The 24,103-nt window shown below is 37.6% G+C and overlaps 1 protein-coding gene across 1 annotated transcript in view; it reads right to left on the bottom strand.

Moving 5' to 3' along the window:
* The window catches only part of LOC150092568 (uncharacterized), a 199,718-nt gene that overhangs the window by 62,136 nt on the left and 113,479 nt on the right, over positions 1-24,103 (bottom strand). Inside the window, exon 12 of the mRNA XM_090414236.1 lies at positions 20,696-20,789. Within this exon, the coding sequence (XP_090270362.1) occupies positions 20,696-20,789 (94 nt within the window). The remainder of the gene's footprint in view (positions 1-20,695; positions 20,790-24,103) is intronic.

The raw sequence follows: 24,103 nt of genomic DNA, 5'->3' as shown, positions 1-24,103 counted from the left end.
ATCATTAATATACAAGTTAAACAGTAATGGACCAGAAACAGACCCCTGAGGCAATCCACTAGTGACTTTCCTTTTCCAGGATATCGCTCCCCCCATACACAACTTGTTGATACCTATCAGATAGCCAGTCTTCAATCCAATGCACCAATCTAATTCAAGTGTAATTCAAGTCAAATCTAGAGTCTCATCTGCTCTAGTTTGACTGTCAACCTATCATAAGGTACTCTATCAAAAGCCTTTGCGAAATCCAAGTATATTACTGTGTATCCTTCTTCTCTGCCCAAGGAAGCAGTCACTTTATTGTAATAAGTAAGTAGATTACTAAAACATGATCTCCCTTTAGCAAATCCATGCTGTCCATCAAAGATAATATCATTGTTATCAACCCAACTCTGGATCCTAGTTCTCACAAACTTCTCCAACAACTTAACCACAACACCTGATACACAGATAGGCCTATAGTTTGAAGCTTGAGTTCGATCACCTCCTTTATGAAGTGGCACAATCTTGCCCTCCTTCCACTCCTTAGGAACTTGACCGAGTGCAAGACTCATATTAAAAAAATATGTCAAGGCAGGTGTCAACTACCTGGCACATTCTTTCAGAATACCTGGTGATATATTATCAAGTCCCACAGCCTTATTAACATCTAGTTTACTCAACTCCCCATACACCTCTTTCTCACCTACAGTCAGTCTCTCCTCCCCATCATCAACTGCTCTCAATCCCTCCATGAAGTGACATTCACAAGATTGAAAGATCTTTATGAACTGCTCATTAAGTATCTCCACCACACATTCTGCATCAGCTGTCTTTATACCATTTTCTCCAATCAATGTCATCCTTCCATAATTATTCGTTCTTTTGCTGGCCACATATCGAAAGACCTCCTTGGGATTCTTTTTGGCTTCATTAGCCAACTGCTGTGCATACCTCTCTTTAGCTACCATCGCCTGCCAAGTCACCCATCTTGCTTGGTCTTTGTAGACCTCATAGAATTGGTTATTTCCACTTCTTTTATGCTGCCTCCACAATGCTTTTTTTCTCTGTATCGCATGCTTAATCTCTTTATTCATCCATCTCACACCCACCTTATTTAACCTTCTCACCCTTGGAATATATTTAGCCATTGCATCTACTAAACAGTTTTTGAAAATCCCACAAGCTACATTGATCTCTTTTCCAGCTAACTCCTCATTCTACGCTACACCAGCAAGCTGTCTCCTGAGATCTTCATAATTGCCCCCAACCTTGTAGTTCCACATATACCCTTTTCTCACAGGGGTCGCACTGCTGGCAACCACCCAGGTAATCACCTTATGGTCACTCTCACCAATTGGTGGATGATTTGACACTTCATTTATAATTACATCCTCTGATGAGATGACCAAATCCAAGACCCTCATTCCTCGAGTGCCCTCTGTTACATACTGTCTGAGTTATACCTAAAAAACTGAAGAAACTCATTTTCTTTATTTCTAGTTGCTATCTCATCATTCCAGTCTATATTGTCATAATTAAAATCACCCATAATGATCACCCTTTTCTTATTTGCTTGGCTAATTTGACTATACATTTCACTATCACCACCATCCACATTACCTGGTCTATAACAACATCCCACCAAGTATTTGATTCCATTCACCTCTATTTACACCATACTGTCTCAAAACCACTAGCACTATTTCCCTCTTGCATCTCCACTTTATATGGACATAACTCTTTCTCTATCATCAATAGCATTCCCCCTCCCTTTTTACCCTTTCTGTCCTCACGAAACACATCGTACCCTTCCATCTCTATTCCTGTCAGGATGTCATCCTCTTCCAACCATGTCTTACTTATCCCGACAATTTTTGGGTGAACAGACTTTTCATATACCTTGTTTCTTATACTTCTATCATTTGTATACAAACACAACAGCTCATTTCTGGATCTATAGCTAGTTCCACTGATACCACTCACTCGATGTGATCTCTCCATGCTCAACTGGGGCTATTTCCCTTTCTTCTTCTTCATTTTAAAACCCTTTTCAATTCCAACTGTTTCCTCTTGATCCCTGGTCATCCCATTCCTTTCCTGCCTACACATGCTAACCTCCTCTTGGAGCATCCACTTTTCTCATGCTGTGTACCCCTGTCCACCCTGAGCCTCCCCTTTTCCCTGCTACTCTTGCACACCCATTCTCTCATTTCCTATACTCATACCACTCACCTCCCCATTCATAACCACCTCTTCAATCTCTCCTGTCTTACACTCCCGCTCTTCCACATCACTTCCCACTCGATCTGATTCATTCTCTCTATTCACTTCTCTACCTTCCAGTAGCAGTCTCTCCAAGAGACTCACACCATAACCACTCAAATGCAGTCCGTCACTCCCATACAGCTCACTTCGTCCCTCAAACTCATTCCACATATTAACAAACTGTACTCCTGTCTCCTCACACATTTCAGCCAGCATATCATTCATAATCCTTGCTCTCTGTCTCATTTCACCACAGTCATACCTAGGCAACATGCTACCTACCCTTCCTGTCACACTATTCTCTTTTATCCTTCTAAGCAGCCTCCTGATATCCATTGTGACACACTCTCTCAAATCATTCGCCTGGAAAACATACCTTGTGCATCCTCTCATCCAAGACTTTAATAATGGAGTCACCATACAACGCCACTCATTCATCTTTCGTTAACTCTTTCATGCCATTATTTATTTTAATAGTTTTTACCTGAATTTTCTTAATTTCATTCTGCATCCATTTCATTTCTTGCCGCCTCCAATCCATTTCAACTTCCGAATGTCGTGACACATTCTATCTATCATTCACACTTTCTAACTTTCTAACTCTCGACCCCCTCTTCTAACTTTCACTCTCATTAATCCTTCTTTATTTCTGTACTTTTGGTCCAACATGTGTCCAATGTTCACTATCATTCTTCCCATTTTCACACTCATTCATCTTTCTTTGTTTCTGTGCTTTCAGTCCAACATGCATCGAACTTTCGCTATCATTCATTTTTTTTCCTGCTATCATCCATTCTTTCGATTTTTTTACTTTCGATTTCTGCATCACGCCATTTCTAGTTTCATTAAAATCCAATAATAGCCTACTCTACACCCTGAGAAGAACCTCCAGGACTTCACATGCCTCCTAACCACACTTTGTTTCTTGGCATCCAGGGAAGACAAAGTTCTAGTTCTCCCTCCATCTACTGCAAAATTCTATTAGTATCCGTTCCTCTTATTATTATGGACTACTCCATGGAGTCCTTAGACTAATTGAAGGAGGCCCTAAACATTATGCCAAGCATTATCCAATATCCGCACAGTATCTATCATACTTTGCTTTCAACCAACCTGTCAACCAATTTCTGTAAGCTACAAATCTTTGACCTGTCCTCAAAAGGTTCATTCCATAGACCTAATACTATCTTGGTCACTGGACTCCTGTTCCTCTTCACCTCTTCCTCATACCTAAGAAACCCAGGTGACCAGATCTGCAGTAGTAAAGATGGGATCTTACCAAAACTCTATACAGATAACTTGCTTGTCTCTGCTCATCAGGGTATTCTTCAGTAACCAAGTAATCGAATGAGTTGCTTTAGTCACTTTTGCAGTATGCCCTCTAAACTTTAACTCACTATCCACTAACACTCCCATATCCCTGGCTTCATCAATTTCCTGAAATACAGTTCCATCAATGTGGTATACAGATGGTAATCTTTTCATCTCCAAATGCATAACCTTATACTTTGCCACATTAAACTGCTCCATTATCCTTTGCCCAGATTGCCAGTCTATCTACATCATCCTGCAAAATTTTAATATAAACTGTATTAACTATTGCTCTACTCAATTTTGCATCATTGGCAAACAACTAAATAATTTCTCTCAGATCCTTACCTATATCATTAATGAACAAGTTAAATAGTAGTGACCAAAGAACAGAATACACTACTAGTCACAGACCTTCTACTGGACTCTACTCCTAAATAAAATGCTCTCTGTTATCTCTCCATCAAACACTCTACTTCACCCATTTTATATCTATCCCCATATGCTGCAGTTTACTAATTAGAATTTCATGTGGTATCCTGTCAAAAGCTTTTGCAAAATCCAGCAGTATCACTGTAAACCCATTATCTTTATCCCACTTAGCTGTCACTATTATTATAAAACATAAGCAAGTTACTGAGGCATGACTTACCATTCACAAAACCTTGTTGAAATGGGATACCATCCTCCCCCCCCCCATGGTATCCCATTTCTGTCTAACCATTCCTGTATTTTGCTCTTGACCAACTTCTCCAGCACCTTGATTACGACTCCTGATATGCTGATTGGTCGATAATTAAACCATCCTTTTCTCATCTTGGAGCCTCCTTTATGCAATGGAACGAGTTTCCTCTCTTTCTGTTCCCTTGGAACTAACACAGAACTGAGACTTAGATTAAACAGTGTAGTCAATTTCCTAGCACGTTCTCATGAAATTTGAGCTGTTATACAATCTAATCCCATAGCTGTATTCACATCAAGGTTTTATAATATGCTTTGCATCTCCAGTTCATTTACCTGGGTTTCCATAATAAGCCTTTGCCTCTCTCTTTTCACAATGTCTCCAACTGGAAGATATACTCTTGCAAAGTGTTCACAATAATTCTACTATTTCACCTGAATTCAGGTACCTCTCTCCCATGACAAATTACCAATCAATCAGCATATCAGGAGTCGTAATCAATGTACTGGAGAAGTTATTCAAGAGCAAAATACAGGAATGGATAGACAGAAATGAGATACTATATGGGGGGGGGGGACATGGTTTTGTGAAGGGTAGGTCATGCCTCAATAACTTCTCACATTTTATAATAATAGTGACAGCTAAGTTGGATAAAGATAATGGATTTATGGTGATACTTTTGGATTTTGCAAAAGCTTTTGACAGGATACCACATGAAATTCTAATAAGTAAACTGCAGTGCACTTGCAACATATCGAAAGAACTCTTTAGGATTATCTCTGGCCTGCATTGCTAATTCCCTTTCATACTCCGCTCTTGCCTTTCTTACCACACTGGTTACCCTTCTGGCCTGTGCTTTGTACTGCTCATGTGCCTGCTGGTCACTTTCTCCCAAATTCCCTCCACAATTTTTTTTTTTTTTGCAGCTCCAGCTTAATGATGCTATTCATCCATTTAACTCCTACTTAATTTATTCTGCTCTACTCTAGGTATGAAGTCTGCATTACTTTCTTCAAACACTCCTTTACCACTCCTTACAATGCCCTTACTGACATGTATATCTCTATATCTCCACTCATTTTTCTGTTTCTCAAACTTTGAAGACTGCATTTCTTTAACCCATCCTGATATGCAAAATTCAGGGGCCAAATATCATCTTGATTATCAATAGATTTTTTTCCCTGACCGGCTCTGATGACCATATCTGTGCAAAATACTTCAAATGTAGCTTTACAATGTCTTGTAGATTTGGAGAATAATCTTTCTACAAGTTACTGTTCCCTTCAATGTTTCAGTTAGTAAGTGTGAAAACTAACTCTGTCCCATTGTTGCTCTAGATCTGAGTTCACTGACCACTTGAAACAATTTCCCAATGCATTGCCTGATGGAGGAGTGAGAGCGAGAATGGTCAATAAGTTTAAGGAGTGGTATGATAGACGTTGTGTTTCTTGGGGGAGGGACCTCCCCTTGATGAGTCTTGATAGACTTTGTGTTTCTTAGGAAGGACCTCCCATGATGAGTCTTTTGACTCCATGGAGGCCTGAATAATAATAATAATAATAATATTTTGCTGCAGTGACCTCATTCCTAACTGTATAACCCTACTTTGCAATAATGAAATGACCATCATTATCATTTATCGATAGAACCAGTCTGTTCTGTCAGCCTGCAGAAATTCTGTATCAGCTGTAACCCTTATTGCCCTTCCCGGCTTTAAATCTAAAGCAAACAACCAGATACTACTCTTTAGACCATCCTTAATATCATTAATATCACTTTCTGATACAGCATAGTTGGCTAATTTCCCATCATATCAGAAGCTTTAATAAATTTAGTTTAATCCTTTATCCCAGTGAGAGCAAACAAAGTTTGCACCTTAAAATATCTTCAGGACAGAATATAGTGTTGTACTATCTTACCTGGGTAAGTAGTACAACACCAGGCAACTCGTAGCAAAAGTGGAGCAAGCTACCAACACTCCTAACCCAGTATCTCCCATAATGCAAAACACATCTCCTTGTGGATATGCATACTGTTATGCATTAAGGGATTGGCCACTACCCAGACTAGTTTCGACCTTTATTGAGGTCTCTTCAGTGGGAGCCAGGCCCAGAGTTGGAGATACTAGGCAGAAGCAGTAGCAAAGTCATCTTTACCTATGGTTGCCAAAAGGTTTGCCACCTTTTTTTGTTAAATTACTCTGGATTTAGAGAAAGATGTTGAAAGTTTATTTTTCACTAGGTTAGACTATAATAAATTTAGTTTAATCCTTTATCCCAGTGAGAGCAAACAAAGTTTGCACCTGAAAATATCTTCAGGACAGAATATAGTGTTGTACTATCTTACCTGGGTGAGTAGTACAACACCAGGCAACTCATAGCAAAGGTGGAGCGCTCATTGGGATAAAGGATTAAACTAAATTTATTATAGTCTAACCTAGTGAAAAATAAACTTTCAATATCAGAAGCTTATTTTGCACATTCATTCCTGTTGAGTCTGTAAAACCACTCCCCATGTGGAATCTTTCCAATTTCTTGGAATTATCCAGGAGTTTTGAATATCCATTCCTTCCAATAACTATTGCAGAATTTGAGCACAACTGCAAAAAGACCTAACTGTTATAGAATGTGAGTACACTGCTACAACAAAACCTAACTATTACAGAATGTGAGCTTACTTCTAAAACAAGACCTTTAAGAAACCATGTTATCCTCTATAGAGGATCAGAGTGTGCTCTACCCACTTTTGGAAGTGCGCCTCCTGCCAGCCTCTCCAACACCTTAATCACTAATCTAGAGATGAGTGGTCTACATTTGTTGCTTCAGTCCTAGCTCTGCTCACATAATGGAATTATCTTGCCTACCCTTCCACTCATTAGGAATCTTGCTTGTGCTGAGACTCATGATGAACAACTAAGTCAGAGAAAATGCTAATTCTTTTACACAATCCTTTAGTACCTCTGCTGACATCCCCCCCATCCAATTCCAACGTTATGTTATTTGCTCCTATTCTTTCATCCAGTTTCACTTGACATTCAAAGAGCTAATGTGCCTGCCTGGAATATATACTTTACAAAAGTGATCCCTCGACAACTCTGCTAATATTGTCAAGTGTCCGATGCACTGCTAATAGTAGTGCATCAGACACTTTTCTACCATCCATATTCACTAATGATATTCTTCAGTCATTCTCCCATTTACTTGACAAATAGAATGAAAAATATTTCTCTCAAATTTCTTTTAACCTGTTTGTCTCACTTCTTTACACAGTCCATCATCAAGAGAAAACAGACTGTTGTTGTTTCAGCCAGCATCAAATACTGTTCCTGGGACTGGAACATCACCTCCCACCTAATTCATATATTTATTTCCTATGCAATTTATTCTCCTAGCTATTATTAGTATAATTTCTAGGCCCCTAATCAGTCGGAAGATCTCCCTGAACAGTTAAAAAAATATCTGGTGATAATTTCCTCATACCTGATAGTGTAACTCTATGGAGAGTATCAGTCATACCACCTATGGTATTACTCCTGAAATAACTCCAAAAATGATCCTATTTGATCAAAACCCACTTGTTAAGAAACTTATGGTGAGGATCGCACCTAAAGATAAACTGCCCGACATCCCCATAGAAAAAATGGATACTTCTGTATCCACTGAAATTAACTAAACTCACCAAATGATCCTGACACATCTGATGACATATTAAATGTTTTTCCAGAAGAAGAATTGGACACTAGCCACCATACATCTCTAAATCAATAAATAAACATAATCCTGAAAAATGTAAGCCCTCAACATCTCGAAAATCAGACAAGCCTACAAAGCCAAAACAGTAAGAAAATTGTTAAAATAAACTGTTGTAGGTTTTGCCATAATACTGATATCAAGATTCTGCTGCAGAAACACAAACTTTATGTTTTTGTCTGAAGGAAACATACACTATCTACCACTAATTGTCTGGACACCCCTGTTATTTGAAGTTATGGAACATTCCAGGTTTGTTAATAACATAAAAATCAGTGTACAGATAGTAGGAAGGAGTATTTCATTGTAGCAGTTGAATACAGGTGGTATGGCAACATGATGTGGACTCAGTGACTTCAAGAGTGGTGTCATCGTGGGCTGTTAAATTGGTGGCATGTCCATACGTGCCATTGCCACTCAACTAGAACATCTAAATTCAATGGTTCGCAATGTGATCACCAAATGGAGATGTTCTAGCATCTCTAGTGCAGGAAAACACTCAGGACAACTGCTGAAAATGGCTGACAGGAACAGGACAGTGTTAAAATGGGTTGCACGCAAAAACTGGCTACAATCAGCTGACTATCCACGATGAGTTTCAGAGTGTAAGTAACATCACAGTGAGCACCAATACTGCAAAAAGAACTCCATTTATTGGGTTTCCACAGAAAAGTAGTGGTACATAAGCTAAAGATCACAATAAAGAACAATGTGGCTCATCTGGCCTACAAAGCACGTGAACTGAAGAACTGATCAGTAGAAACCAGTACTCTGGAGCAATGAATCAAAATTCACCTGTTTCCAGTCTGATGGCAGGTTGTGGAGGCATCCTGTTGAATGCTTGTTACTACATTGTGTTGTACCCACAGTAAAGTTTGGTAGTGGAGGAGTAATGATGTGGGGTGAATTCAGCTGGTTTGGAGTGAGACCAGTGGTCACTGTCTGTAGTTCCATGAAGGCAGCTCAGTTCCTTAATATTCTGGATAATCAGGTGCTGCCTATACTGTGGAGTGTTTATGGAACAGACCCATGTTACTATCAAGACAACAATGCCCCATGCCACAAAGCTGCAGCTGTTATTTAATGGTATAAAAATCTGGGTGTTAAACAACTGCCCTGGCCTGCACAGAGTCCTGACCTCAATTCCATTGAATTGGAGCTGCAGTTGCAGTCCAGAGCAGCATGTCCTTAATCTGTTGCTGAACTCAGTGCTGCTTTGATGGAGACAAATTCCACCTGATGTCTGCTGCACATTAGTGGAAAGCCCCCCTCCAAGGGTGCAGGAGGTGATAATCAAAGCCAAAGGTGGACATACCCAATATTAGGTTCACCTGCTGGTATCAATTGTAAATTGCTAAAGTGTCTGGACAATTATTGGTAGATAGTGTATTTAAGGCCCAGAGAGGATCCAACCTTAAGGCATTTTATTGTAATTCATAAGGACAGAACTGGAGATGGCCCATCTCATGGTGGAGTAGTAATTCTAGTGGACAATTGCACTCCTTTCCATTATGTCCAGATTAATACTACTCTGAAAACTAGTTCATAGCAAGTCACATATCTGTGAGATTTTCTTATTACAATATGTTCAATTTATTTACCACTGGGTTGTGAAATAAATGAGATTGAACTTGATAATCATATATTGCAACTGCCTCAGTCCATACTTCTCATAAGTGACTTTAATAAACACCTATTTGGGATAGTACCAACGTGAAGAGACATGGTTGTATCATTGAGCGAATGCTCAACAATCACGACCTCTCCCTTATTAATAATAGTCAATATGTCTACCTGTTCATAATCTACAATAGATTAATTATTATTATATTTAATAGTAACTGATTGTATGGTTCTAGCATATTGGTAGAAAAGTTTAGCCATTGTTGCTCTTTCAGTATTAAAATTCAGGAGGATTGAAAGCAACAGCTTTCGACCCTCCTGAATCTTATAATCTGTTCCCCTTCCATCAGTCAATTTCTCACTAGGATGTTGAAGAGACCATCTATGGAAGAAAAAAAAAAATGCCTCGTCTCTGTTATTTAGAAGGTAACAACCATCTTTTCAACACACAATGCGGCTTTTGTAGACACTGTTAACATTGAACCATTTTGTCTGTTTAAAAACATGTATAGAGATAACCAAGCCATGCTTAGTGAAAACTTGGCATGCCAGTCCCAATCCCAGATAAATGGGGAGGGTTGAGCGCAGGGCTAGCAACCCAGTCTCAGAAAAAAAAATATTTGCCATGCAAACTGAAACCTTCCAAAATGTGGTACCAGATGAAGAAAATAGAACACAAACTGCCACGAACATGAGGCACCTCTGCTTCTGCAGAGGTGCAGAAGAAAGTGACAGACACCTTACCAAAAGACTAGTTTAGACTGTGATGTTGGAATGTTAGAACCATGTTTGAAACTGGGAAGACATACCAAGTCTCGAGAGTCCTAGAAAAATACAGATTAGAAATAATGGGATTAAGTGAAATGAGATGGATAGAAATTGGAAAATCAAATTAAACTCTGGTCATCTACTCTGGGAACCGAAATATTAATGACCACACAAAGGGAGTTGCAATAATGATGACAAAGAAAGCTCATGGTGCACTAATGGAGTGGAACCCAATATCCGAAAGAATACTAAATACTAGATTTCAAGCCTGCAAGCAGAACATCACAGTAACTGCTATATATTATTATTATTATTACGGGCGACTCCAGGGAGGCCCTAAACATCATGTCCACACAACTATACGACATTCTCACAGTATTTATCATACCTTGCCTTGAACTCACTCACCGTCCTAGCACCCACAACAGACTCTGGCAGCTTATTCCACTCATTTACCACTCTAAAAGTAAAGAACCCAGCTCTAACACCCCTGCTAATGACTCTCTTGCCCAGCTTCCATAGGTGTCCCCTAGTTCATATCTCCAATGTCCCCAATCATATCTCCCCTTTTCCGCCTATCAACTAATTTCTGCAACCCACAAATCTTCAACCTGTTCTCATATGGTTCATTCCATAGACCTGCTACCATCTTAGTCACTCGCCTCTGGATCCTCTCCATCAAGAAGGAACCTAGGTGACCAAATCTGGGCACAGTAGTCGAGATGAGGTCTTATTAAGGCTCGGTACAGAGGAACAATAACTTGCTTGTCTCTACTCGTCAAGGTATTTTTCAACAACCAAGTGAGTTGATGAGTTGATTTAGCTACTTTTGCAATGTTCCCCCTAAACTTCATCTCCCTATCCACCAACACTCCCAAATCCCTGGCCTCGTCAATCTCCTGGAGAACAGTTTCACCAATGTGATATACTGCTGCTAATCTTTTCACCCCAAAATGCAAAACCTTACATTTTGTCGCATTAAATTGACATCCATTCTCCTCAGCCCAGAACTCCAATCTATCCAAGTCGTCCTGCAAGATTTTGACATCTTCTGCATTCACTATTGCCCTACCCAACTTTGCATCATCAGCAAACAAATGAACTGTTCTTCTTAGATCCTTCCCTATATCATTAATGAACAAATTAAACAGCAGTGGTCCAAGAACAGAACCTTGCAGCACACGCCACTAGTCACAGGCCATCTTTTGGACTCTATTCCTGAATAAACTACTCTTTGATATCTCTCTACCAACCACCCACCTATCCATCTCACCAACCCCATATCCATTCCCATATGTTGTAGTTTACAGATTAGAATTTCATGTGGTATCCTGTCAAATGCCTTTGCCAGGTCCAGCAGTATCACTCTAAACCCATTACCCTTATCCAGTTCAGCCGTCACCGTGTTATAAAACTTGAGCAAGTTACTGAGGCATGATCTATCCTTCACAAAGCCATGCTGTCCCCTGTACAGAATCTCATTTTCATCAATTCATTCCTGTATTTTTCACTTGACTACTTTCTCCAAGACCTTGACAATGACTCCTGATTGGTAGGTAACAACCATAGTTTTGGATCCTCCTTTATGCAGTGGAACTATTTTCCCCTCTTTCCACGCCTTCGGGACTAAACCAGACCCAAGACTCAGATTAAACAACATGGTCAAGGGCACTAATAATTCTTTAGCCGCTTCACGCAAGACCCTTGCCGGTATACCATCCAATCCCACAGATGTATTCACATTAAGGTTCTGTAATAGACTATTCACCTCCACTTTATTCATCACAATTCCCGTATAAACTAATGGTTCCTTCATTTTTTCAATGTCACCACTTGGATGATATACTTTTGCAAAGTGCTCGCTCAGTAACTCCACTATATCGACTGATTCAGTGACCTCCTTACCATTGTCATTCCTTAAAATCATTTTTTCGTGTACAGTTTTTTTTCTTGCTTGCAGCATATTGAAAGAACTGTTTGGGATTCTCTTTAGCTTGCATAGCTAGTTTCCTTTCATAATCCGCTTTTGCTTTTTTTACCACACTCATTATCCTTCTGGCCTGCACTTTATACCGTTCATGTGCCTGCAGGTCACCTCTTTCTTTAAATTCCCTCCACAGTTGTTTTTTTTTTTTGCAGCTCAAGCTTAATGATGTTATTCATCCATTTAACCCCTACTTGTATTACTATTCGGACCCTAGGTAAACAGTCAGCCATAACCTCTGTAAATGCTCCTTGACCACTTCCCATGCTCTATCGACATCCAGCCCTTGCAGTTGTACATGCAATGGCACTGATCCAAGCAATCTCCTAAGCTTGTCATACTTGCCAGCACGGTAATTCCACATATACCCTGTGTTAATCGAAAATTCCACACTTTTATGCACCAACAAATGATGTAATCCAGGAAGAAAAGGATAATTTTTATAACATGCTACAGAGAAGTATAGAAACAACAAATAAAAAAGATATGCAACTTATAATTGGAGATTTTAATGCTAAGGTTGGAAATGATAATACTAATAAAGAAACTGTTATGGGAAAGTATGCAGAAGGAAAATAAATGAAAATGGAGGGTTACTTATAGACTTTTGTTCAATCAGCTTATAATAGGATGGAGTCTCTTCCAACATAAAAAAAATACATAAGTGGACATGGATAGCACCAGATAGAAAGACAAAGAACCAAATAGATCATTTACTTATATCAAGGAATTGAAGGAAATCACTCCTGGATGTCAGAGTTAAAAGAGGAGCTGAGACATATTCATATCACTTTTTCCTAACACCTAACATAAAAGTAAAAATAAACCAACAGTGCACAATAGGAAGAGGTTTAGAATTGAAAAAATCAAAAACAAAGAGATTAGAAATAAATTTATAACAACTCTACAGGATAAATGGAATAAACTTGAAAAAATAGAAGGAGATAACATAGAGGGAAAATGGACTAAGATTAAAGACATACTAATAAGCACATCAGAAAAGATATTGGGATTTCAAATACAGACAAAGAATGGATATCAGAAAACACCAAATTAAAAATAGAGGAGAGAGATAGAATAAAAGAGAAACTGTTACAGATTGGCAAAAATGTTGAACAAGAATAAGCAGAAAGATATAGAGCAATTAACAAAGAAATAAAAAGAAGTGCAAGAAATGATAAAAGAAAATACCTCGAGAATCTAGCACAAGAGGCAGAGGATGTTGCATATATAAATAATACTAGAAAGTTGTATGATATTACAAGGAAGTTAAGTGGAAAAAGAAACAAATGGATAATTCCTATATACAATTAAGAAGGAAAACTATTATTAAATGAAAAACAACAGATAAATAGATGGGTGGAATTCTTCTCAGAGAAATTTCAGGAAATGACTGATGGTGACCAGAGCCTAGAATTAAATGAACAAAATGCATCATTAGATATAAATTTGAACGAAATAACAAAAATAGAAATTACAAAAGCAATAACCCAGATCAAAAAATCACTGGGAGCATACAACATACCAGGCGATATACTAAAAGCAAATCCAAAACTTATAGCAGAAATATTATATCCCTTACTAAATGAGATATGACAGAAAGAAGAGTCACCTAAGGAATGGAATACTGGATATCTGGTTATTACCCAAAAAAGGGGAACCTATCTGAATGCAAAAATTTGAGAGGTATAACATTACTGAGTGCTATAAGTAAAATACTAGCAAGGATAATACTAGAGAATCAAAACAGAAAAACAACTAAGACCAGAACAGGCAGGATTTAGAGCCAATAGATCATGCACCGACCACATTGCTACTTTACGAATTATCATAGAACAATCATATTTAATATTATATTTAAATTTTATTGATTTTGAACAAGCTTTTGACAGTATAAATAGATCTTCCCTATGGAAATTACTTAGACATTATGGACTCCAGAAAAAATAATAAAAATAATTAAAAAAAGTATGAAGATTTTGAAATTAAAGTAATCGATGGAAATACCCTTTCAGAACCATTTAAAACAAAGACAGGAGTAAGACAAGGTTGTATACTCTTCACTATGTTTTTAATTGTCATAGACTGGGTGATAAGAAAAGTATCTCATGGAAATACAGGATTACAATGGTTACTTCAAAACTAACTCCACGATCTAGATTTTGCAGATGATATCTGCTTACTTTCACAGAAGCACCAATGTATAGAACGAAAAACAACAACACTTGTAGAAACAGCCCAAAAAGTTGGTCTTAGGATAAATAAAAATAAAACAATGTTAATGAAGATAAATGCAAAGCAAAATAAGCAAATAACAATAGAAGAAACACCGTTTAAAGAAGGAACAGTTTATATACCTTGGTTCAATAGTATCGGTAAAAGGAGGAACTACTGAAGATATAAATAGGAGGAAACAGCTGGTTTATTCAACTTTCAACCAACTTAGAAATCTTTGGAAAAACAAGAATTTGTCTATAAAAACTAAAATGAGAATATTTAATAATGTATGGATCAGAAATGTGGATGTTAAATAAAAAGATAGTTAACAATGTCCAGGTCTTCCTAAACAAGTGCTTAAGTGATACTGGGAATATACTGGCCAAAACAAATATCAAATGAAGAACTATGGCAGAGAACAAACCAGAAACCCATGTTGCAACAGATACACGAAAGGAAATGGAGATGATTGGAGCATGTGTTGAGGAAAGAAGATAAAATAATAGTAAAACAGGCTCTAGATTGGAACCCACAGGGTAAAAGAAGATGAGGAAGGTCAAGAGAAACATGGAAAAGAACAATACTGAAAGAAATAACAAATATTAATAAAAACTGGAACCAAATAAAAGCAGAAGCAAAAAACAGAATCCGGTGAAAAATGGTAGTGGAAGACCTATGTTCCCAGGTGGAATGAAGAGGATTAAGTAAGTATAGAGATGCTTTTCTGAAATGACAACTTTTGATTTCAAGTCTTCTTTGACATTGAAAAAAGTCATTTCTGACAGACTGAAGATATGGGATATTAAACGACCTCTTTAATGTTGGCCTGAGGAAACATCCTCCTGTTTTTATTAAAAATTTTCTGTCCATTCGAGTCCCCTCATGGACTTGGAAGGCACATTATCTCAGCCATATCATCAAGAAGGTGTTCCTCAAGGTTCTGTCTTAAGTGTGACACCCTTTGCTATCGGAGATAATTTAATCACTGAACAGTTTCTTTCCATAGTAAGCAATGCTTTTTATGTTGATGGCCTCACAATTTACTGCTGCTCTTGTAGTATGATGGTAATTGAAAGACAACTTAAATAAGCAATTAATCATGTCTTTTCATGGGCTCATAAGTAATGGGTTGGATTTACAACAGAAAAAAAATTGTCTGTGTACATTTCTGCCAAAAACATATTCTTCACTCAGATCCTAATTTAAGAATAAGACAAGTAGTATTCAAGTAGCATCAGAGGCCAAGTTCTTGGGACTCATCTTTGGCACAAGTTTACATTCTACACTTGTCAACTTACGAACAAATGCAAAAAAGCAGTGAAACATCTTTGCACTCTATCCTCTGCAGAATGGAGTGCTGATCAATGTTCCTTGCTCTGCCTTTATCATGCACTTTATCATGACTCATGACATGAGTCAAAAGACTCATCATGGAAGGTCCTCCTAGAAAACACTAAGTCTATCATACCACTCTTTGAACTCACCATTTGTGCTCTTACCACTCTATCAGGCAATGCATTCCACGATTCAGCCAACCTTCATGCAAAGAAACCACTCCTCACCCTCTTGCTCACAACTTCCAGGGATGGCCCCTTGTCCTCACTCCTTCCCCCTGTTCCACCAAACGAAAGAACTCCCCAGCGTCAACCCTATAACTATCTCTGAACAGTTTAAAAGTCTCAATCATATCACCTTTCCTTCTTCTATCTACCAAACTCTGCAGACCACATTCCCTTCAGCCTGTCCTGATAACTAACATTGTACAGTCCTGAAACCATATGTGTTATCTGCCTCTTATCCTTTCCACAGTTAATTTATTCCCTTCAAATCCTGGAGACCAAATTTAAGAACAATAATCCAAGTGTGGTCTGATCAGGACTTTATATAATGGAATGACAACTCTTATCTCTGCAGGTCAGCATCCTTCTCAGTGTTGCAGTAATATTCTGGGTCACCTTCAAAATGTTTGCAATATGTTCCCTGAATTTCTGGTTTCTATCAATCATCACCCCCTCCAGATCTCTTGCCCCCCCTACTTCCTCCAGTACTGCTCCTCCAACAGAGTATAAAGCCTCATGGGTCCCAAGTTGACAGTTCTGCAAAGGAAAGCATGCTTGCTTTCCCTTGGTTTGACCATATCCATCATCAGAGTATATGAATAACTACTGGTACTTTTTAACCACTGTCCATTCAGCATCTTTATGTTGAAGCAAATGAACCTGTTCTATTGCTTAGAATATGAAAACAGTTGTCTCATAACTATGCCTAAAAATAAAGTCTCTTCCAGAGCATCCTAATGGACTAGTATCTTTTCTCTGCATTGGGAAGCTTAATATCACACGTCAGATTACCACATGTCACTTTTATTATTATTATTATTATTATTTGACACCTCCAGGGAGTCCAAATACTCATCGAGGGAGAGTGTGCCAACAGCATCAAACGATTGGTCCCCTTCCAACTACTAACCTCAACTTCAAACTTTTGTATGTTCAAACTTTTGTATGTGTTTGTATGTTTACTAACTTCAAACTTTTGTATGTGTTCAAGAGATTATGTAAACTTTGGCATGAATGTTCACAATATTACCTGCACCAAACATAGCAGCATTCCTCCATGGTAGGTTTGTCCATCCTGCAGCCTCTTGCTTTGTCAACTACAGAATTCTCCCACTCTATTATCTGTCTACCTGCAATTGTTTAATACATACAAAATAACTGTCTGAATTCTTGGTCACATATATGGATCTTCGATCTTGACCAATCAAGATTCGAGACCTCTGCTGGCCATGATGCTGTTTCCTTACATTACTGTATCTAACAAGATCCTACTTGGCTGCAGTAATTATACAGCAAAGTTGTATGCCATTCAGATTGCACTTGTACATATATAGTCAACATAGAAGCAGAAGAGAGGAAGTTATAAATTAAAGATGACAAGAAGTTATATTCTTGGATTTCATCCTTTATCCAAGTGTAAGCAAACAAAGTTTGCACATGAATTAACTTCATGACTGGACTACTTGTATATAGAGGCTAATGACTTCACATCAATTGCTTTAGTATCCCATAATGCAAAGCACATACTTACAGACAAGTATAATGCTACGCATTATGGAAAGGGCCACTACCCAGACTAGTTTCAACCTTTATTGAGGAGAAAAAGTAAAGGGGTGTTCATCATAGTCCTAATGTAGTTAGTATAGGGGTGCAAGAGAGCCTGATAGTATTAGGAGAAAGAAAAGACAGACTGTATAAGAGATAGAGAAAAGGCTTCAGCTCTTTTATATCACCAAATAGCCAAAGACTATCAGTTTTCCTTTTTCACCAATTTCATATAAATGAAAAACCAAAAAACCAATTGAAACTAAAGCACAAAGATGACTGATACCCATGTGGTTAGCCTTATCTGAGTTGACTGCCTTGAGTTGGCCTTCTCTGCCTGGGATTACTCTCCAGTCATCCCTACAATTGACCATAAGACTTGAACTAAGAGGATGGAACCATTTAAAAACCTCTCATAGTAAAAATAGAATTTTATCTCCACCTGGTGAATATTGCATAATGTGGGTGGTCTACACTACCTAGCCAAAAATTTGAAATCTCCTAGAATGCTCTTTCTAAATATAAAAATTGTCTGCCTGAACAATAAAATTTCCACAATACAATATTATAAGGCATTTGAATGTAATATTACTGGTTTTCAAATCCATGTTTCTTTCTAATCTTCCATCAATGGTATTTTAATTCACTTATTATAAAAATCAAAATTCTCTTTCCATTGCTGACAGATAATGGCTACTGCAAAAAAATAACCTGTTCTGTTGTAAGTAATGAAATGCATAGTCTACTGTTTCCAAATGGTAACAAATGTCACAGGTTGGATCTCCAATGCTAAAATACCTCCATTTGATGGTGTTGACTGGAAGGCAACCATATGCAAATCACCAAGCTCTTTTACCACAAACTTCCACAGAAGTTTGTGGTAAAAGAGATGTAAACAGAAGTGTATGAGGAGTAATGCATTTTATCCATATTGACATTGATGTGGTTAATGGAAAGAATGTCAATGCCAGAATGTTGTAGCAATCTTAGAGTTAATCACAGAATTTTGTAGCAATCTTAAGAGTTAATCACAGAATTTTGTAGCAATCTTAGAGTTAATCACAGAAATGTAGTGATCTTAGATTTAAGCACAGAATGTTGATGTATTCAGGAACAACCTTAGCTTTTGGACCTTTATAATCATTTACTCCAAACAAGGGAAGATAAAAACTCAGATAGTAGTGGAGAAGGTTTGCATATGTGTGTGATTTGGTCTGCAACATTTATGGATTTTGGAAGCTGTATTACTTAAATAGCAAAATTTTAAAACTGGAATCCCGAATCCTACATGCTTCTTCGATAGTTGAAGAAATTCCTTGACTTCTTGGCATCAGCTAGACCAAACTAATTGCATAAGCTTAGTATATAATTGCTTTTCTTCAGCTGTTGTAATGGCTATAATGTTTGTTATGTACAACTGAGCAGGGTAGGTTTTAAGTACTATGTCTTTAGAAGAAAAGAAAAGTGGCCCAATTTTTCACTCTTCTAGGGTTTCAATGTTCTTGTATATAAGTTCTTGAACTGGTAATATTGAGTAATTGAAGAGCATAGTGGTGTGCTGCAGATGGGTAGTTTTGTGATCATTGATGTTCAATTTGTATATTAATGATACTGGGATAGGCTTAACTAGTGATATGCAGCTGTTTGCAGATGATGCAAAATTGGGAAAAGCAATGCATAGTCAAGCAGATGTTATGGCCTTACAGGAGGATTTGAATAGATTGCACGAATTGGCTGATAATTGGAACTATTGGTTCGTGCTGCAAAGTGTAAGTTTTGAAATTTGGTGAGCAGCAATGGGATACAAATTATACACTTGGTGAGGAAACTTTAAATGAGGTAAAGGAGATGAGAGATCCGGGAGTGGTACTGGACAAGGACATGAAGTTCAGGGGCCACGTTGTACTACTTGTGAAGATATCACATCAGATAATGGCAATGATGTGGAGGATCCTGATATGCAGAAACAGAGGTTATGATGCCATTGTTTAAGGCTTTGATTAGGCTTCATATGGATTATTGTACATCCATATGTATTGTATGATGACTCATGTATATACAATAATCCACACGGATTGTTGGATGTACAATAATTCATTTGGATTATTGTACATCCATGAGTCATCATGTTTGCATTTATATTTTGTTTCGCTCCCTTATTATTTACTTTCACTTCTACATTATTGCACCCCCCCCCTCAGTCTCATTAGCTTTCATTCTATTTCTTTTTCTTTCATTTATTCTTGTTAACTTGTGGTCTAACAATATTGCACTACCTACTTTCTCTCATTTCCTCATCAATCTTTCTACAAACACATCTCTCACATTTTGCCATGCATGCATATTACACTCACAATATTTGGACACTATTATGGAAGGTCCATGTCGTTAACAGCTTGGTTTTTTTGAGCATTTGCCTAATAGTACTGGTCAACCTCATGAGTACTGCTATTGTGTTCTGTTCAAAGAAGGTAAGCTTCAAAATTTCAGTTAATAAAGTCAGTAACAATTTTCCATGGCTAAAATCATGCAGACATTAAGTTATCAAAAATATACAATACCAGACTAAAATTCAAGCAATAATGCCAATTATTATGCAAAATAACAGTTATCTTTTCAGGGCTTTTTTCTAACACAACACACATTTCAGCCCTATAGTGGCTGAGAGTTCTAAGACATGAGTCATTGTGTGTATGTTGGTATTTCTGTATAGGTTCTGATAAGAACCAACATTCTGAAGCAGCTGTCAAACAAGGGATTCCCTTAATGAAATGATTACTAAAAGGCACAGCCACTTCAAATGTTCTGTGTCTTTTTAAGTAGCATGATAAAAAAAAAAAAAAAAAAAAAAAAAAAAAACTTGTGTGAAAGGTTATGAAACTTTATAAGATACCAATGGCTTTTGAAAATTTTAAAAGTGCAAACATTATGTATTTACTTTACCTTTAATTTAAATTAATGTTAAGTAATTAAATGTCCTCAAAATTGTACACAAAGCTTGAACACTTACCCTCTTGTATCTATAAGATGTACTTGACGTCCTGAATATGGATCTTTTGCAATCACATTAGTAGCAAATATATCACTGTAGAATTCCCAATAGACTGCATGGAATATAGCAAAGAAGATTGTAGATAAACATAGCTAAAACTTTCAAGTTTTAAATTCACACAACCATTATAAAATAATGAATTTCAAATTATTTAATAATAAAGTTTTATTGTTTGTAGAATAAAGTAAACGCAACATTAAAAATGAAGGTCTTTAAGAATAATATTGCTGGGTTTGCTGCAGAACTCAGAGCTAGTAGCATTTTTCGATTCTCTTTTTCAGAAATGGAACTTTTTTTTTTTTTTTTTTTTTTTTTTTGTAATAACAGGAATTTCTAATTCCATCCACGGTGACACATATTTGATTGAATGCTATGATACTACACCTCTTCTTTTGCTTGGTTGTTATATCAGACACTCAAAAACTGACATTTTCTCACAGCAAAAAGTTTAGACCAGAAAATTACACCACTGAAAAAAAAAAAAAAAAAAAAAAAAAAAAAACTGTGTAGCTTCTTGCAAATTTCCATGATGAAAATCTAGAGCCTCCACAGCTCAGTAGTTAATTATAATTTATAATGTATTTTGAATGGAAAGACCTAAGTCTGAATCTCATCTAGGAAGCAAAAAATCTTTATAATGGCTTTTCGACTTTAGGCATGCTGAAAGAAAATGTTTTTCTCCTGAACTTCGGTTTTTTCATCCCTCAAAAAGAAACAAAGCAGGTATAAAATACGTACAATTTACATGTATATATGCAGTGACATATATAAGAACAGCTCCTGATTGGGATAAGTTTTCTAGGAATAATTAAATATATATGCATAATTGTTTGAGTAAGAGAGGCTTTAAACATTATGCGCTACCGGTTTTATCAGTGTGGGGGATTATTTTTTTGCCAAAACTTAATTACAAAATCGTTACTATTAGACTTAGTAACCTGAAAAAAATGGCAGCAGTATTGTCATTCCATGACTTTAATTTAGATGTCAGTCGTTTCGTTGAGTGTGAGGTCTGTTATATGTATTCTTTTGATTACATAAATGATTTGTGGATATTTGGTGAGGATGGAAGGAGGGTGTGTGCGAAGTGTGACCTGAACAAGGAATTGATGAATGCAAATATAAAATTCATGACAGAAAGTGTTAGTAGCGAGATTGTCATGGGGAAAATAAGTGCGCTTTTGAAAGAGGATGGTGAGAAAGAGAGGCGAAAAAATGTTAAAAAATCAGTAAAAAAGAAAAAGAGCGATTTGAAAACCGTAACGGATGTTAAGAGGGACGAAAGTGAGGTGAGAGTGATGGAAGGAAACGAAATTGAGAGAACGAATGAAACTAGAAATGGCATGATGCAGAAATCGAAAGTAAAAAAAATCAAAAGAATGGATGATAGCGAAAAAAGAATGAATGATAGTGCATGTTGGACTGGAAGTACAGAAACAAAGAAAGATGAATGAGTGTAAAAACGGGAAGAATGATAGCGAAAGTTGGATGCATGTTGGGCCGAAAGTACGGAAACAAAGAAGGATGAATGAGAGTGAAAGTGAGAAGAGTGGGTCGAGAGTTAGAAAGTTAGAAAGTGTGAATGATAGATAGAATGTGTCGCGACATTCGGAAGTTGAAATGGATTGGATGCGGCAAGAAATGAAATGGATGCAGAATGAAATTAAGAAAATTCAGGTAAAAACTATTAAAATAAATTAAGATGGCATGAAAGAGTTAATGAATGATGAGCAAGTGGCATTGTATGGCGACTCCATTATTAAAGGTGTGCTGGAGGATAGAATGCACAAGGTATGTTTTCCAGGTGGTAAAATGAGTAGAGTGATTGAGGCATTGGACATGAGGCAGGAGTGAGCAAAACTGTTAATAGTATTAATAGGTATGAATGATTTGAGAGAGAGAGGACAAAGAGTGTGTCAGAATGGAGATCAGGAGGCTGCTTAGAAGAATAAAAGAGAATAGTGTGACAGGAAGAGTAGTTAGCATGTTGCCTAGCTATGACTGTGGTAAAATGAGGCAGGGAGCAAGGATTATGAATGATATGCTGGCTGAAATGTGTGAGGAGACAAGAGTACAGTTTGTTAATATGTGGAATGAGTTTGAGGGACGAAGTGAGCTGTATGGAAGTGATGGACTGCATTTGAGTGGTTATGGTGTGAGTCGCTTGGAGAGATTGCTGCTGGAAGGTAGAGAAATGAATAGAGAGAATGAATCAGATCGAGTGGGAAGTGATGTGGAAGAGCGGGAGAGTAAGACAGGAGAGATTGAAGAGGTGGTTTTGAATGGGGAATTGAGTGGTATGAGTATAGAAAATGAGAGAATGGGTGTGCAAGAGGAGCAGGGAAACAGGGTGGCTCAGGGTGGACAGGGGTACACAGCATGAGAAAGATGGATGCTCCAAGAGGAGGTGAGCATGTGTAGGCAGGAAAGGAATGGGATGACCAGAAATCAAGAGGAAACAGTTGGAATTGAAAAGGGTTTTAAAATGAAGAAGCAGAAAGAGAAATGGCCCCAGTCGAGCATGGAGAGATCACATCGAGTGAGTGGTATCAGTGGAACTAGCTGTAGATCCAGAAATGAGCTGTTGTGTTTGTATACAAATGCTAGAAATATAAGAAATGAGGCAGATGAAATGGTTACACTAATTACGTCTGTTCACCCAAAGATTGTCGGAATAAGTGAGACATGGTTGGAAGAGGATGACATACTGACAGGAATAGAGATGGAAGGGTATGATGTGTTTCGTAAGGACAGAAGGGGTAAAAAGGGAGGGGGGAGTGCTGCTATGTGGCCAGCAAAAGAAAGAACAATTATGGAAGGATGACATTGATTGGAGAAAATGGTATAAAGACAGCTGATGCAGATTGTGTGGTGGAGATACTTTATGAGCAGTTCATAAAGATCTTTCAATCTTGCGAATGTGACTTCATGGAGGGATTGAGAGCAGTTGATGATGGGGAGGAGAGACTGACTGTAGGTGAGCAAGAAGTGCATTTGGAATTGAGTAAACTAGATGTTAATAAGGCTGTGGGACTTGATAATATATCACCAGGTATTCTGAAAGAATGTGCCAGGTAGTTGACACCTGCCTTGACATATTTTTTTAATATAAGTCTTGCACTCGGTCAAGTTCCTAAGGAGTGGAAGGAGGTCAAGATTGTGCCACTTCATAAAGGAGGTGATCGAACCCAAGCATCAAACTATAGGCCTATCTGTGTGTCAGGTGTTGTGGTTAAGTTGTTGGAGAAGCTTGTGAGAACTACGATCCAGAGTTGGGTTGATAACGATGATATTATCTTTGATGGATAGCATGCATTTGCTAAAGGGAGATCATGTTTTAGTAATCTACTTACTTATTACAATAAA

Source organism: Typopeltis vanoorti, chromosome 25 (assembly GCF_054136105.1).
Source record: "Typopeltis vanoorti isolate ZY-2024b chromosome 25, IOZ_Tvanoo_1.0, whole genome shotgun sequence".
In the NCBI taxonomy this organism is placed as follows: domain Eukaryota; kingdom Metazoa; phylum Arthropoda; class Arachnida; order Uropygi; family Thelyphonidae; genus Typopeltis; species Typopeltis vanoorti.
The sequence above is the reverse complement of the archived record's forward strand: the minus strand, read 5'-3'. Positions and strand labels throughout refer to the sequence as shown.